This window comes from Xenopus laevis, chromosome 3L (assembly GCF_017654675.1).
Source record: "Xenopus laevis strain J_2021 chromosome 3L, Xenopus_laevis_v10.1, whole genome shotgun sequence".
Lineage (NCBI taxonomy): Eukaryota > Metazoa > Chordata > Amphibia > Anura > Pipidae > Xenopus > Xenopus laevis.
Genome location: NC_054375.1, coordinates 143,344,049 through 143,361,269, shown reverse-complemented (window position 1 = coordinate 143,361,269; position 17,221 = coordinate 143,344,049). Strand labels below are relative to the sequence as shown.

At 42.1% G+C, this 17,221-nt stretch overlaps 1 protein-coding gene across 3 annotated transcripts in view; it reads right to left on the bottom strand.

Annotated features, from left to right (window-relative positions):
* The window catches only part of evi5l.L (ecotropic viral integration site 5-like L homeolog), a 35,508-nt gene extending 23,974 nt beyond the window's left edge, over positions 1-11,534 (bottom strand). Inside the window, exons 1-6 of one of the 3 annotated variants that reach the window (XM_041587183.1) lie at positions 11,357-11,534; positions 6,839-6,999; positions 6,131-6,296; positions 2,395-2,619; positions 688-762; positions 453-578 (exon numbers count right to left, since the gene is read on the bottom strand). In XM_041587183.1, coding sequence (XP_041443117.1) covers positions 453-578; positions 688-762; positions 2,395-2,619; positions 6,131-6,296; positions 6,839-6,999 — 753 coding nt within the window. In that variant the 5' untranslated portion in view covers positions 11,357-11,534. The remainder of the gene's footprint in view (positions 1-452; positions 579-687; positions 763-2,394; positions 2,620-6,130; positions 6,297-6,838; positions 7,000-11,356) is intronic. The other 2 variants (XM_018253622.2, XM_018253621.2) reach the window with 2 other exon arrangements.
* Positions 11,535-17,221: the final 5,687 nt, after the last annotated feature.

Below are 17,221 nucleotides of genomic sequence, written 5' to 3'. Positions count from 1 at the left end.
CTTTGTTCAGAAAACACCAAAGTATTCAGATGGGAAATGAAAGACATACCACTGTTATCTTTTTTGTTGAAAGTGGAGTAAATTATTATGCAGGCTGAGAGGGGTTCCCAAACTTTTTCATATGACTGTACTTCCCCTGTGCTTTGTAGAGCCCACAAAAAGAATATAACTTCCCTCCAATAGCAAGTGGTCTGCACATATAATATTTACAGTAAGGGAGTTGCTACTCCCATAAATATTGCATTAAACAAGGCACTTTATGTAGTAGGCACCCTAATCAGCATGGTTCCATTATTAAGCCAAAACTAACTATATGGCAACACCATAGTCACTCAATACAGTGAAACAACACAAAGGACATATCATTTTGTCTATTCTAACTTACTTACACTCATGCAATAATTCCAGACAGAATATTGGGAATGGCAGTGACATAAGTGCATAGAGAATACCTGCAGCATGTATTCTAGCTGATATATACACAGGCCGAGCTCAGCCATGCTGGGTTTAAAAAGCTCTCGCAGCCTGTACTCCTGCATCAGCCGAACAAATACACAGAAGGCTTCTTCCTCCGGCATCTGCAAAAGGAGAAGAGAAACAAAAAAGAAGCACCAATAAGGAGCGGCTGTGGGAGAGAAAGATGCCCAAAACAAGGGAGCACTGGTACCTACAGAACTAGATACCCACCTGCATTAGCAGAAGTCCTACTATGAAAGCACTGCCCTGGCAGTAGCCCACCTCCCGATCTACCAGTGAGTAGGCCTGTAGTGAAGGAAAAACATAAGGTATTATTTTATTTCACAAAACTCTCTTGTCTTGCCCTTGCATTGTACCACTCCTACACAGCTCACACAATACTGTATAGTGCTGCCCTGGACTTTTCTATTTGCTCCACTCAGCCTTTTACTGATTAGGAAATTATTCTTTCCCTACATTCCTTATAATAAAGGGCCAACCCTCTCATAGTAAGTCTAAGTGAAACAAAGTTGCACATAAATAACTTTGGGGAGAATTCACCTTATAAATTAATTTTGAGTAAATGTAGCTACAGAAGAACCTCAATTTTACATACCCTGATTTTAAGTTTTCTCTAATTTTACATTGTTGTTTTGTGGTCACCCTATATTATTATGCATAATACATTTCTCTGATATTACATTTTCCTGGATTTTTCACCACTTTTTCTGTTCCCAAGAAAAATGTAAAATGGGGGTTCTACTGTATATAATTTTAGCTTTATAAGCTCATATTAGACCAGAATGTCTTCCTTGTGCTGTGTTTACTTACAGTGTTCAAAGCCATTGCATGACCATGGATTTATATTTGCCCAGTTATTAAACATTGGTACTGACTGGGCAGGAATAATTCACCCCCCCAATGTCTCTCTTTGCTTTCTGTAGCAGAAGAGTTTTGGGGTACCATTTCTCCCCAGATAGCACCTCCTATAGTGCTGCCAGCACACATAAAGTTGCACGGAGCTACTTCTTAAAGGAACAGTAATAGCAAAAAAGTGGAAGTGTTTAATATAATGTAGTGTTGCCCTGCACTGGTAAAACTGGTGTGTTTGCTTCAGAAGCTCTACTATAGTTTATATAAATAAGCTGCTGTGTAGCCATGGTAGTAGCCATTCAAGCACAGGATACACAGTAGATAACAGATAAGTACTACTATAGTTTATATAAACAAGCTGCTGTGTAGCCATGGTAGTAGCCATTCAAGCACAGGATACACAGTAGATAACAGATAAGTACTACTATAGTTTATATAAACAAGCTGCTGTGTAGACATGGGGGCAGCCATTCAAGCACAGGATACACAGTAGATAACAGATAGTACTACTATAGTTTATATAAACAAGCTGCTGTGTAGCCATTGGGGCAGCCATTCAAGCACAGGATACACAGTAGATAACAGAAAAGTACTACTATAGTTTATATCAACAAGCTGCTGTGTAGACATGGGGGCAGCCATTCAAGCACAGGATACACAGTAGATAACAGATAAGTACTACTATAGTTTATATAAACAAGCTGCGGTGTAGTCATGGGGGCAGCCATTCAAGCACAGGACACACAGTAGATAACAGATAAGTACTACTATAGTTTATATAAACAAGCTGCTGTGTAGCTATGGGGACAGCCATTCAAGCATAGGATACACAATAGATAACACATAAGTTCTGAAGAATCCCACAGTTATCTGCTTTGTATCCTGTGCCTTTTCTCCTTTTTCAGCATTGGATGGCTGAAACCATGGCTACACAGCAGCTTGTTTATATAAACAATGTGTTTCTGGAGCAAACACCAGTTTTACCAGCAAAGGGAGACAGTAAATTATATTTTCATTACTTTACCCCCCCATTCCCTAATTTTTATTTTATAAGATGCCACTTACCTTCATTACATTAAATAGACCTTCCTGCCCCAGGCTGTCTTGCCCTTTAAAGAAGTCATGCTCAGGGTAGGTGCGAGCGATGTCCCTGCGGATGAGTTTTTCACAGGGGGAAGACATTCTCAGGAAATCAGCGTACTGCTTCTTCACCGGCATGTCTGTGGCGTTGCACAGCATCTGCCATACAATGGCCCTGAAGTGATATGGGATGCCCTTCCGAATCAGCTCCTGTTGGGGAAAGCCATTGTCAGTAACAATATTCAGTAGTAAAAAAAACAATCCTGCAGTGAGGGGTTTGATTCACCACTGGACAAGTTGCAGTATAGCACAATATGTTAACGTAGTGTGAGTTTTCCTCTAATATACTTGCACCCACATTTTATTGCAGTGCAGGAAAGCATGGTTACAGATCAGATTAAGTTGGTCTTCAAGTAATAACCCACCACATAGGTCCTGACACTATTGTGCTTCTTATGTATGATATAGAGAGTGATGTTCTGAGACAATTTACAATTGTTTTTTCTTTTTTCTTTGTGGTTTTTGAGTTATTTAGCTTTTTATTGACCAGTTTGCAATTTCAGCAATCTGGTTGCTGGGCTCCAAATCACCCTAGCAACCATGCACTGATTTGAATACAAGACTGGCATATGAATAGGAGAGGCCTGAATAAAAAGAGGAGTAATAAAAAGTACCAATAACAATACGTTTGTAGCCTTATATAGCATTGTTTTTTTAGATGGGGTCAGTGACTCCCATTTAAAAGCTGGAAATAGTCAGCAGAAAAAGACAAATAATTAAAAATCTATTAGAAATATTGAATCAAGACCAAATGAAACACTGCATAGAACATAGGCCATTCTATAACATACAAAAAGTTAACTGAAAGAAGAACCACCCCTTTAATACATCACGTAAAATTCCTATATTCATAGAATCCGGTGACACAGCTGTGAATTTGTGAAAATATTTTATTTTCATTATAGTCCTTAAAATCCAAGAGATACTCACAAATGTGCCATATAAACCCCTTGTGCAACATGATTTTTTCTTAAAGGGATCCTGTCATCGGAAAACATGTTTTTTTCAAAACGCATCAGTTAATAGTGCTGCTCCAGCAGAATTCTGCACTGAAATCCATTTCTCAAAAGAGCAAACAGATTTTTTTATATTCAATTTTGAAATCTGACATGGGGCTAGACATTTTGTCAATTTCCCAGCTGCCCCCGGTCATGTGACTTGTGCCTGCACTTTAGGAGAGAAATGCTTTCTGGCAGGCTGCTGTTTTTCCTTCTCAATGTAACTGAATGTATCTCAGTGGGACATGGGTTTTTACTATTGAGTGCTGTTCTTAGATCTACCAGGCAGCTGTTATCTTGTGTTAGGGAGCTGCTATCTGGTTACCTTCCCATTGTTCTTTTGTTTGGCTGCTGGGGGGAAAAGGGGAGGGGGGTGATATCACTCTAACTTGCAGTACAGCAGTAAAGAGTGATTGAAGTTTATCAGAGCACAAGTCACATGACTTGGGGCAGCTGGGAAATTGACAATATGTCTAACCCCATGTCAGATTTCAAAATTGAATATAAAAAAACCTGTTTGCTCTTTTGAGAAATGGATTTCAGTGCAGAATTCTGCTGGAGCAGCACTATTAACTGATTCATTTTGAAAAAATTTTTTTCCCATGACAGTATCCCTTTAAATGAAAAGAACAGGCAAAACTTTATTGTGTCCAGTTTAGCAGAGGTCTATATACAGTAGATGCATATGGCCCCGATAGTACGTGATCAGTTATCCGGAAACCCGTCATCCAGAATGACTCTATTTTATCCAAATAATCCAAAATTTTAAAAATGATTTCCCTTTTCTCTGTAATAATAAAACAGTAGCTTGTACATGATCAAAACTAAGATAGAATTAATCCTTATTCAAGTAAACCAGCCTATTGGGTTTATTTAATGTTTATATGATTTTCTAGTAGACTAAAAGGGATTCTGTCATAACTTATTTCTAAGTTACACTGCAAATAATTCACTCTACAATATAAAATGTCATTCCTGAACCAGCAAGTGTTTTTTTTAAACTGTAATATTGGTGTGTAGGTGCATCTCAGGTCATTTTGACTGGTCATGTGTTTTCAGAAAGAGCCAGCACTTTAGGGTGGAACTGCTTTCTGGCAGGCTGTTGTTTCTCCTACTCAATGTAACTGAATGTGTCTCAGTGGGACTTGGATTTTACTATTGAGTGTTGTTCTTAGATCTACCAGGCAGCGGTTATATTGTGTTAGGGAGCTGTTATCTGGTTACCTTCCCATTGTTCTGTTGTTAGGCTGCTGGGGGTGGAGGGAGGGGTGATATCACTCCCAACTTGCAGTACAACAGTAAAGAGTGACTGAAGTTTATCAGAGCACAAGTCAAATGACTAGGGGCAGCTGGGAAACTGACAATATGTCTAGCCCCATGTCAGATTTCAAAATTAAATATAAAAAAAAATCTGTTTGCGCTTTTGAGAAATGGATTTCAGTGCAGAATTCTGCTGGAGCAGCACTATTAACTGATGCGTTTTGATGCACATTTACGAATAGCTTTAAAACCCACTGGGAATGGTTAATGTGATGAGAAGTAGCTTAGAATTATTCACAGTCAAGCAGGAGGCTGTAGGAAGAGCTACAGTGATCTTTCCAACACAAGAAACAGCTGACTGCTGTATTTTCCTCTCTTAATATTCAACCAGATCATCAAGTTTCTACATGCAGATCTGCATACCAACAAGGAAGAACACGCTTTGCTGTATTTAAGAAATGTTTCCTCTTTCCCATGGCACAATGCACTCCTGGCTTGTTTTAACTTTTGTAAAGGGCAGCCAAGTGCTCTGCGATTGGGTCCCGAGGGGTGAAATTTTGCTTATGGGATTTGTACATGAGGCCTAGTATATGTAGCAAGTTAATGGGGGGGTGCAAGAATATGGAGGCCCGATGGCAATGTGTGTGCGGAGCATTTGGGGTCCATAAAGATTTTGCTGCTGGGCCAATAAAATGCTGTTCTTTGCTTTTGTAAGGTGTATTGTATGTCCTGGCTATCAAATAGGGATGCACCAAATTTGGGATTCGGCCGAAACCCCAAATCCTTCATGAAAGATCCGGCCGAATACCCAACTGAATCCAAACCCTAATTTGCATATGGGAAGGGGGGAAAAAAAGCCACAAGCTAGTAGCAGAGGGAGGAACTTTCCAAGATGGTGACTCCCTGTGACAAGTTTGAAGTCCTGGATCATTGCTGCTATTGACAAGCTCAAACTTTAGCCTCGTGCAATAAGTTCAGTATATAAAATGTGCCATTTTTAGCCTCATTCATTCATTCATTCATTTTTACGGTTTAGTTCTCCTTTAAACAATGAGAAAGCCTCCTTCTTTCTCCTTTGCTTCTAACAGGTAATGCAAATGCAGTGCTGCTTATACCCAACGCCCTTTTAACATGTGACTCATTCAGGATACATTTAAAAAATGATCTAAATTTCAACTGGTAAATTTGCATATTAATATGCGAGATTCTGGTCATCAAGAGCATTAAGAGATCACCTCTGATTCATTTATACCATGCAATAAGCAACAAATAGGACACAAGGCCCAACTGCAATAGGTTCTTTAAAATAAGTAATAATTCAGGTGTCTTTTTCAGTGTACATTTTTGAATGTCGGCACTCGGAAGAGAATCTCTCTCTTGTATTTTGCTGCACTGACTGGTACCTTTAAAAGCTTCTCCTTCCTCCTGGTCCATTCCTCCCAGTGTGTGATGATGCGGCCCCACAGTTCCCAGCTATCCTGGTCCAGATGTGATGGCCCCGGGGAGGTGACGGAGCTTCTGCAGGGCCCTGTGACACTGCGTAGAGACTTGGAATCTGCTTCCAGAAGCCTGCAAACAGACATGGGATGAGTGAGACGGTGATCACAACTATACATGGTCTACAACATCACTGGGAAATTCATTCAGTAAAAAAGTACCATAATTATATAATTTTGGCCATAAATTTAGTTTATTCCATAGACATTTTGTCAAACTTGCTGGATAACTGAAGAACAGAGGACATCTTCCATCACTCACGGACATGTGTCCACAGAGTACAATTCTTACCATATATAAATGGCCTCCTACAAGGCCACAATTACACAACGGAATCACAAACGTACTGTCAGTGTATGTAAGATGCCAAAAAACAGTCACTATTTACTGGGCTGGTGGGAGGCTATTTGGATAGAAAAATACACTGGCACTTGCGGCAAATTCAAGCAGGGAGGACCCCTTGCGTGTTTATTCACAGGAATGCAAAGTTTCGGGCTCTACCCCTTTGTCAAGGGAGGCTATTTGGGCCTCTGGGTACCTGAAATGCCAGGGCCTATTTTGAAAACCAGTATTTTGAATCCCAGGGTGAAGAACAAGCTCTGCAGTTTATTTACCTGTTCTGCTCCTCCAGTTTGCTCAGCAGCTCTAGTTCATCAGGACTCAGGTTCTCCGAGTCTGAGGGAGATATACTCACTGCTGCTGACAAAGAGGATTCATCTGGACTGAGGGATGGGCTTGCCATGTCTGAGAGTCTGAGAGGGGCCAGAGTGCTCATCTAAAGCAAAGAGAGAGAGAGAAGGAATGCTGAAAAGGGAGCAAAAAGGAGCGAGTTCAATAGGGCAACTAATACCCAGTGGTGCTGAATGGGAGCAGAGATAGAAGCAAAATAGAAGAAAAATAGAAGAAAAATAGAAGAAATGAGGAAAAGATGAAAGGTGGAGATGGAGAGAAGAAGAACCAGAAAGTGACAAGAATTAAAAAAACATCAGTAGAAGGGCAGCGGGGGGGGAGCTGAGGGCAAAGTGTAGAAAGGACGGGGGTTCAGCTCAGTGTTTGCAAATAATACATTAGCAGTATCACATTTGGATTCAATGATGGTCACTAGCCCCAACTAACAATATCATTTTATTTCATTATTCCAAAAAACCTTTCCTGAAAGAAACTAATAAAAGCGTTATAGCATGAACTACGTATGCAAAAATGACATATTAAACATCACAGCTACACTGGAGTCCCACATAATCCATCACCTGTATGTTCATAGGGTCAGAATGACCCAGTTCTAAGCAACTTCCCCTTCTATCTTTCCAGTTTTCAAAGGGGGGGTCGCTGACCCTGGCAGCCGACACATTATTGCTCGACGAGGCTACAATTTTTCTGTTACTATCTTCCTATTCAGGCCTTCCCCTACTCTTTCATTTAAACCGATGCCTGGTTGCAAGAGTAATTTGGACCATAGCAACCAGGTAGCTGAAATTCCATACTGAAGAGCAGCTGTACAAAAACAAAACTAATACAATTGCTAAGAATATGACTTTACATAATAGTTAAAGTTAATTTAAAGGTGAACAACCCCTTTAACAAGTCACATAACTGCTATAAGTGTTCACATGTATACCAGTCGAATTTCATATTGGTACCTACTAGGAACAAGGCACAGGAATTTGGGTATTGTTTGCACTGGAATTCCTAAATTGCACCTTTCGGTGGTTTCTCATCACCAGCACAGCCTCACCTCTTCTCATAGGATAGCTCTGTGCTCAGTGTGGAGGGTCAGCACCTTCCCAAATTAGGGATGCACCAAATCCACTATTTGGGATTCGGCCAAATCGTATGTGAAAGACTCGGCTGAATACCGAGAAAGGAAACCATGTGAACATATTTTTTTCACTTCCTTGAAAAGTGACGTGAGTTCCCTTCCCTGCCCATAATTTACATATGCAAATTAGGATTCAGATTTGTTTCGGCCTGACACAAGGATTCAGCCGAATCCGAATCCTGCTGAAAAAGACCAAATCCCTATCACAAATACTAGTAGAGAATATGATGCTGGCTAAACAAAGCACATGTAAGTGGAGTAAACCAGGGGTCCCCCAACCTTTTTTAGGGTCGGGAGGGGTCAGAGGGGGTTGGCGAGCTTGTCGTAGGGGGTCGGCGTCTAATTTGGGTGTGCCGGCGTCACTCGGCGCACCACGTTCATTGGTCGACAGCCCAGTTCAAGACTGTCCGCGGTTTCGGGTTCTGGCCCGCGGCCCGGTGGTTGGGGACCCCTGGAGTAAACGCCTGCATGTTTATTACTTGATTTTCAATGTTTTTGGGACATGCCCCTTTGCCAAGCGCATATAGTAAAGACTTCCCAATGCTGGTTTCATATTCTCAACGACGAATCTGATCACCCTAAGTCAGCCATGGTTTGCAAGAATGTTTAAGAAATCTGGGGCAGTTATACTAGCTGCAAAGAGAATGAATTTAAATGAAGTTATTAGTAATGCCTTTTACTCCTGATTTGGGCACCTTCAGGTGGATGATGTTATGGCTTTTCAGGGGAATAATAAAAGTATATGTGGAATGCCTAGGGTAGAGAAAAAGCAGAAATAAAGAATGGCGGCACAGAGAACAGGCTGTAGATCACTGACTGGTACAGCAGGCAGGGAATTCTCTATGTATGAATGATGTGGGCCGCTGCTGGATGGAGGCAGAAACAACAGAGTTCCTATTCACAGATGAAGCCTTCATTCAGAAAAGAGCAGTACTGCATTCAAATGTCAGTGTGTTGCGAGCTTTGCACAGTCAATGGGGCTCAATAAAGCCAGGCTGTGTGTGATCAGCTTCATACCTCCCTGCTTTCCCTTTTTAAAGGAACAGTTCAGTATAAAAATAAAAACTGGGTAAATAGATAGGTTGTGCATACATAATGTAATGTATAAAGGCTGGAGTGACTGGATGTCTAACATAATAGCCAGAACACTAGCCAGAGTTAGTCAGCGCCTTTTAAGGGGTGGTTCACCATCAAGTTAACTTTTAGTATATTATAGAATTGCTAAGTCTAAGCAACTTTTCAATTGGTTTTTTGAATTGTTTGCCTTCTTCTTCTGACTCTTTCCAGTTTTCAAATGGGCGTCATTGACGCCATCAAGAAATGCTCTGTAAGGCTACAAATGTATTGTTATTGCTACTTTTTATTACTCATCTTTCTATTCAGTCCCTCTCCTATTCATATTCCAGTCTCTCCTTCAAATCACTGGACGGTTGCTAGGGTAATTTGAGCCCGAGCAACCAGATTGCCGAAACTGCAAACTGGAGAGCTGCTGAATAACGAGCCAAATAACGCAAAATCCACAAATAATAAAAAATGAAAACCAATTGCAAATTGTCTCAGAATATCACTCACTACATCATACGAAAAGTTAATTCAAAGGTTAACAACCCCTTTAAAGGGGTTGTTCACTTTCCAAACACTTTTTTCAGTTCAGTTGTTTTCAGATTTTTCCCCAGAAATAAAGACTTTTTTCAATTACTTTCCGTTATTTATTTTTTTACTAATCTAAGTTTAAAGTTGAATGTTCGTATTAGGGGAGATAAGTCGCCCGGCGACAGAGCTTCTCTTCTTCGGGGCGACAAATCTCCCTGAACGGCCTTCCCGCCGGCTAGAATGTAAATCAACGGCAGGATGGCACTCGGAGCGCTTCATTTTTCGAAGTCGTCTGAAGTTTCCTCTTGAGGCGACTTCGGAAAATGAAGCGCTCCGAGTGCCATCCCACGGGCAATTTACATTCTAGCTGGCGGGGAGGCAATTCCGGGAGATTAGTTGCCCTGAAGAAGAGGCGAGTTGTTGCCGGGCGACTAATCTCCCCGAATCTGTGAGTGTGTTTCTACCCTTAAAGTTAAACCATTCTTAGGGTCTGGCCACACGGGCAGATGCGAGGAGATTAGTCTCCAGGCAACAAATCTCCTCTTCTTCACGGCGACTAATCTCCCTTCCGCCGGCTAAAATGTAAATCGCCTGGGGGCAGGCACACAGAATGCTTCGTTTTGCCTCACCAGGAAACTTCGGGCAACTTCGGAAAACGAAGCGCTCCATGTGACTGCCTCCAGGCTTTGGGCGACTATTGGAAACGCATCGCCGCGTGTGCATTAGCGCAGGCGATTTTGCGCTGTAGCCTATGGGGAAAAGACGCTGAGGCAGTTCGGGGAGATAGTCGCGCAAAAGACGCGGCTATCTCTATGGTACAAAATCTCCCCGAATCTCCTCGTCTGGCCTTACCCTTAGGAATCAGTTAAGGGAGATTAGTTGCCCGAAGAAGAGGAGGAGATTTGTCCCCGGAGCGACTAATCTCCCCAAATCTGACCTTGTGTCTCTGCCCTAATGGTTGGGACACTGGCACATTAGGAATGCCCAGCTGGCAGACATACATTTTAATTGGGAGTCATACAGGCCCGGACTGGCAATCTGTGGGTTCTGGCAAATGCCAGAGGGGATGCTCTACAATGCCATAGAAAGTCACTATTTAGTGGGCTGGTTTAGGGCTGTTTGGGCCTCTATGTACTTGAAATTGCAGGGCCTATTTTAGCTCCCAATCCAGACCTGGAGTCATACCAGTCACTTCCATGCAAACAATTCCCTGGCCTGTGGCACTACCATAGAAAACAGAGGCACTCAAAAATACATGACAGTCAGTACAGCGCTGTGTCCCCCAACTGTCAGGCAGGAGTAGCTGTCACAGTTGTGCAGTTTCCAATGAGGGAATGAGAACCTTTCATAGGTTGGGGATCTCACATGTTACTATGACCCGCCTCTTCAGGAATAACTGACAGCGGCCGTGCTCTTTACTGGGAGCACTTACAGTGGGATGAATTGAAATAGAGGCTGCAAGCAAGGAGGCCATGGACAGACTGTGCTACACTCACTAGGAGCCCCGCCCCACGAGCTGTCAGTCAGCTGGAGACAGGAGGGAAGGGCTGTTGCTAGGGAACCGGCATTCTCATTCCCCTACTGCTCGTTTTGTCACAGTCCTGTTAGAGCTGACAGGGGATTGGACAGGCTGGACTATATAAATGCAACGTACACCCTGTTATCCATATAAAGACATAGTGCCCGTCGCGTTTCCCCTCAGCCCCGCATCGCTACTTACACCTCCCGCACAGCTGTTAGCGGCAAGCTCCCTCCTCCTGTCATGTGAAAAATCCCGACGCCGCAACCCTCATCACGCGAGACTTTGTGGGCGTCACGACTATACGTCAGCGCGCAGCGACGCGTTAAGCAGCCGCCTTGTGGGAGTGACGAGCGGAGACGCTGATTTGCATTGCTCGTCTTTCTAGTCAGCCATCATCATCATCATTTCTTTCTTTCTATGTTCAGTCCTTCTCCTGCTCACAGTCTCTCATTTATATCAGCCCATGGTTCCTGGGGTAACTAGAGCCCTAGCAACCAGATTTCTGAAACTAACAAGTGGAGAGAATAAAAAGTTAAATAACTCAGAAACCACGAATAATAAAATAAAATCAAAACCGATTGCAAATTGTCTCACTCTTATCAAAAGTTAATAAAAAAGTAAAGTATCTATTCTGGGTTCTCTGCGATTAAGTGAGAAACATTGTATCTTTTTCTGGCTGTTCAGGTCAGAGAAATCGGGACTTTCCAGTACAAACTCAGGGCTGCGGGTTGAGCTGTCAAAAGCGGGACTGTCCTGCTCAAAACGGGACAGTTGGGAGATATGTGATTAAAGTTTGAACACATTTCTGTGGTTTTTATGTGTTATTACAGTTTTGCTAATGAAGGTGAATTTCCCTTTAAGCTGCAAATCAGTTTACCCAAGAGACCTGCTTAAGTATCTATTCTGGGCTCTCTGCCGAAAGCCAATTAAGTTAGAAACTTTGAATCTTTTTCTGGCTGTTCAGCAAATCAGTTTACCCAAGAGACCTGCTTAAGTATCTATTCTGGGCTCTCTGCCGAAAGCCAATTAAGTTAGAAACTTTGAATCTTTTTCTGGCTGTTCAGTGCAGGAGATCAAAGAGAAAGTAGATTGTCCGAGGAAGACTGAGAAAGTAACGTCACATGCACGGGGCGCTGGCATCACACCCGATCAATGCGTAGTGTGACATCAGCACGCACGATGTAGGGGTAGATGTTTAGGTCCGATGCCTAGGGCGACATCAGACCTAACAACAGCTCTGGTTATACTGTAGTGTTGGACTGAGCAGGGCCGGATTTACATAGTGGACGCCCCTAGGCCCACTGCCGTTCGTTGCCCCTGTCCCCTCCCCTTTATTCGTGCAAATTTGGTGCATGGGAATTTAAAAAATGATTGTATCTCCAGCACATCCCCAATGTTTTTGAACTAATATGGGTGTGGTTGGGCAGCATGCCGCCCCCTAAAATCCTGCCGCCCTAGGTCCGGGCCTAGGTGGTCTTTCCACAAATCCGGGCCTGGGACTGAGGTACTTTTGGCTCACAGGGAACCAAACTTCTACTGGCCTCACTACCGTCCTCTGCAATTCCTCTGCACAACACAGCAATACCCGCCAACCCATTATGGCTCCTAAAGGCGGCATGTTGGCTGGTAGTCCCACTGGGATTTTTGCAGGCATCCCAATGCCAGTCCAACCTTGTTTCCCATATGATGTGAGAACTGGCTAAAAGAGCCCAAGGCAGGGAGGCATCTTAGTACAATGGAACAGTAAGCCTTTGGGTAAAAGGCTCTTTTGAAACCATGCAAGACACTTTCAGGTTTACACGCACCTTAAGAGCAGAGACACATGGTCAGAATCAACACCGTCTTTTTCAGGGTGACTAATCCTGCCAGCTAGAATGTAAATCACTGGCGGGATGGCAATCAGTGCACTTTGTTTTTCTGAAGTTGTCCGAAGTTGCCTCCTTCCCCGCCGGCTTCGCTCCCAAAATGGCGTCGCCTATGGCCGCCACGTGGGTAGCGGCGCCAGCGCAATGACGTCAGCGTGGATGCCGACGCATTGACGCTGACGCGGTGACATCACCAATGGCACCAAATTTGTAAATAAAAGGGCGCCCTGGCCACCTAGACGCTGCCCAATTATAGGATCAGTTATATAGTGTTCCTGGGTGCTTTATTGTTGTCTATCCTGGACTTTGACCCATGCCTGGACTTTTGATTCTGTGCCATTCTGCCTGCCATTGAACCTTTGCCTGGACTTTGACCTTGAACCTGCCTTAACCCTTGTCTGTACCTTGCACTGAACTTTGCCCCTAAAAGGCTTCCTCCTTGGTCCTGACGTAAAACGAAGTGCTCCCAGTGCCATCCCGCTGGCGATTTACATTCTAGCTGGCAGCAGGCAGTTCGGGGAGATTAGTCACAGCAGGAAGTGGAACAGATGGGCAGGAGCAGGACTAGTAGGGTTTATGCAGAAATCTTCAATAAATCAAACACTACTTTTTTTAAGCTATATTTAAAAGAATATAATGCACAGGAACATTCTTGTTATTTACACAATATGTCTCCTTAGCGATTCTAGATTCTAGATTCTTTGCTATGTATGGGTATAAAAACACAAAAAGATCTACGTTTAAGTTTTTATTCAGAGAACACCCCAAGGTGTCAATTATTTCCACCATACACAAGATACATGAGTCTACCACCAGCCCCCCAGGATGGCCTATCGTTTCGGCCATAGGGTCACTATTTCAACCAGTGCCCACTTTTTTAGATCACTTCTTCCAACCCATTGTGAAATCAAAAGGCTCAACCTGACTGAAGGCCTCCTGGTGTCAATGGGTGTAGGCATTGAAGTACATACAGGAGTTTGGTCACTTACATCCCCCTATTGAATTTCTATGCTCTTTGTTGATTCTGGCACTCTCGCAACTATTTTATATTTGAGGATAACGTCTACCTAAAAACAGTGGGTGTTGCCATTGGTTCCAATGTGGCTCTGTCCTTCGCTAGTCTTTTTATGAGACTGTTTGAACGGTTGCACTCTCCCCCTTATATCTGCATCAATCTGTTACATTTTATAAAAGCTATATTGATGACAACTTTTTAACATGGTATGGTTTAGAGGAGGTACTTATTGACTTTCTAAATACTTTGATAGAATTACCAACGCCACTTAGGTTTACTATGGATTGTAATTTTTCCGCTGCACATTTTCTGGATTTAGTAATGCACAGAGATGGCTATAGATTAGCAACTGCCTCTTTTTGTACCAATAGAAACACCATTGTGCATGCACACAGACACCACCCTGGTTCAACCTGATGGGTGTCTTTTTTCTTAGTTCCTTTAGGTCATCAGGAACAACTCCAACAGGACTCAAGCCCTCCTGCAATTAGGCAAGATGACAGACCATTTCCTTGAACAAGGCTACAACACTAGACTGATTTTGGCACAGAAGGAGAGAGCATTTCAACAGACACAGAATGATTTACTCAAGCCCTAATGGATAAACTCTAAACAGGTCCCACCTTTGGTATTTACAAATACTTTTCCCACCAGCAGTGTTGCCATTAAATCAGGTGTGGTTGACAGATGAAATCAGACCCTACGCTCTCCTTTACAGAGACGTAAAGACCCATCATGGGATATGGCAGAGCTAAGATCTTGGGTCATTTACTTATGCTAAAAGACTTTTGTCTGGGTCCCAAACTCTACTTGGTTGGGTATATCATGTAAACCAGGTTGCTTTACCTTGTAGCAGAATGGCACAAGGTTGTATCTTTAGCCATCCACATCCCAGCCACTGATACAAAACACATCACTTGTACCAGCTCTTGTGTGGTCCGTATGGTCCAGTGTCCATATGATTTGGCTTATGTTGAAAAGGCCTCCATGACATACAGAGAAAGGCGGATCAATCACAGGTGCTTTATATGTTTTGCCCTGAACACTGGCAAGGTGGGCCTACCAATTGCTAAATGTTTTCTAAAAGCCCAACACTAACTTCCACGGTTCAGACAGATGATTATTGATCATCAAGTGATGGGGACTTGGAACTTGGATGCCAAGTAGATCTTTAAAGGAACAGTTCAGTGGAAACATAAAACTTGGTAAAAAGATGTGCAAAATATATATATATATATATATATATATATATATATATATATATATATATATATATCTATATATCTATATATATATATATATATATATATATATATATATATATATATATATATATATATATATATATATATATATATATATATATATATAAAATCTATAAAGGCTGGAGTGATATGCAACTTGTTTATCTCAAATGTGCTTTTATTTAAGTTTTGTATTAATATTTTAACACCACCCTGTACCCTCCTGGGAAATACTACTGTAATTTACTTAGAGTAAAGGAAATACAAGCACATATATATATTTTTTATTTTGCACATCTTTTTACCGAGATTTATCTTTCCACCACACAACAGTTCAGTGGAAACATAAAACTTGCTAAAAAGATGTGCAAAATAAAAAAAATATATGATCTATAAAGGCTGGAGTGGTATGCAAAATCTCAAATGTGCTTTTATTTCAGTTTTGTATTAAGATTTTAACACCACCCTGTACCCCCCTGGGAAATACTACTGTTATTTACTTAGTGTAGAGGACCTTTTTCTAGGTTCTGCTGGTGGAGAACTATGTTCTCTGAGAGCTATAAGTAACCTGCAGCCATTTTTAACTCATCGTTTTATAATGCATATCCAGCCCTAATACTTTTGTGGAACAAATGGGCAAACCTTCTCCTATAGCATTGCCTGAAATATCTGCCCAATGGTGCTGTTTATGATCATTCACCATAAGCCTGGCACGATATTATGTTAAAGGAGAAGGAAAGCTACGGAGCCATTTTATTGCCAATAGATTAGCTGCAATAGTGCAAGCTAGAATGCAATATTTATTCTGTAGAATGTTTTACCATACCCGAGTAAAAAGCTCTAGAAACTCTCTGTTTGTTTAGGATAGGAGCTGCAGTATTATCGTGGTGTGACATCACTTACTGCCTAAGTCTCTCCCTACTCTGGGCTCAGATTACAGCAGAGAAGGGAGGGGGCGGGGGAAGAGGAGCAAACTGAGCATGCTCTTGCCCAGGGCAATGAGGTTTAAGCTGAAGGCAGGAAGTCTGATACAGAAGCCCATGAGTACACAATAGAAGAAAAGAAATGCAGTGTTTCTTTTGATAGGGGACTCAGAGCAGCATTACTTTGGGGGTTTACTGGTATATGTAGATGGACCTTTCTGATAAGGCTTACTTAGTTTTAACCTTTCCTTCTCCTTTAACTACTGATAACGCATCTTACAAGTTGTTTTCTACAGGACAGATGCAGTGATGGTTCCTATGTGCCTGAGCTTTGTCCCACTTATGCGTTGACTTTGAAGGGGCAACAGTTCATCCATCTGATCTATGTAAGGTGCAACTACCTTGCTATACTGTCAATGCACATCAACCAATATGGAGTCCAGTTACTTAAACTGGTGTTAGTTGGCTTGATCATGTTGCTAAGGACTTGGTACCACTGCTTTGATGAACAGCTTTAACACTATACTCTTGGCTTCACTGTATAACAGGGTTGAAGTAATGTAGAATTAGCAGTGATGACTTAGTTGCATGTCCACTACACCTATGTATGATGCCACCACTACAGCAGTGTACAGATAATTGTTCTGCCCACTGAGCCTATGTATAATGCCACCACTACCCCTACAAGCACAGCAGGCTCTAACAAACAGGTTTCACTATGACATTATGGTTTGCTAAGGTTCATCAGGAGGAAGGTGCACACCTTTAGGCTCTCTTATTGTGTGATATTTGAAAGGCTGTCAACTCTGAAGCTGAACCATGTGTTTTCTAGTGAAAATGATTCCATAAGTAAGAAAATATTTGGAATTGCATTTGCATGCAAAGCAGATCAATTTTGATACAGGAGTGTTAAACAATCTGTTGGACCCACTAACTTTAACTGAAACCACTGGAGTGAATATTAATGAGAGTTATGTTTAGCATTCAACAGTTCCAGTCCCCTTACTCACTGTGAT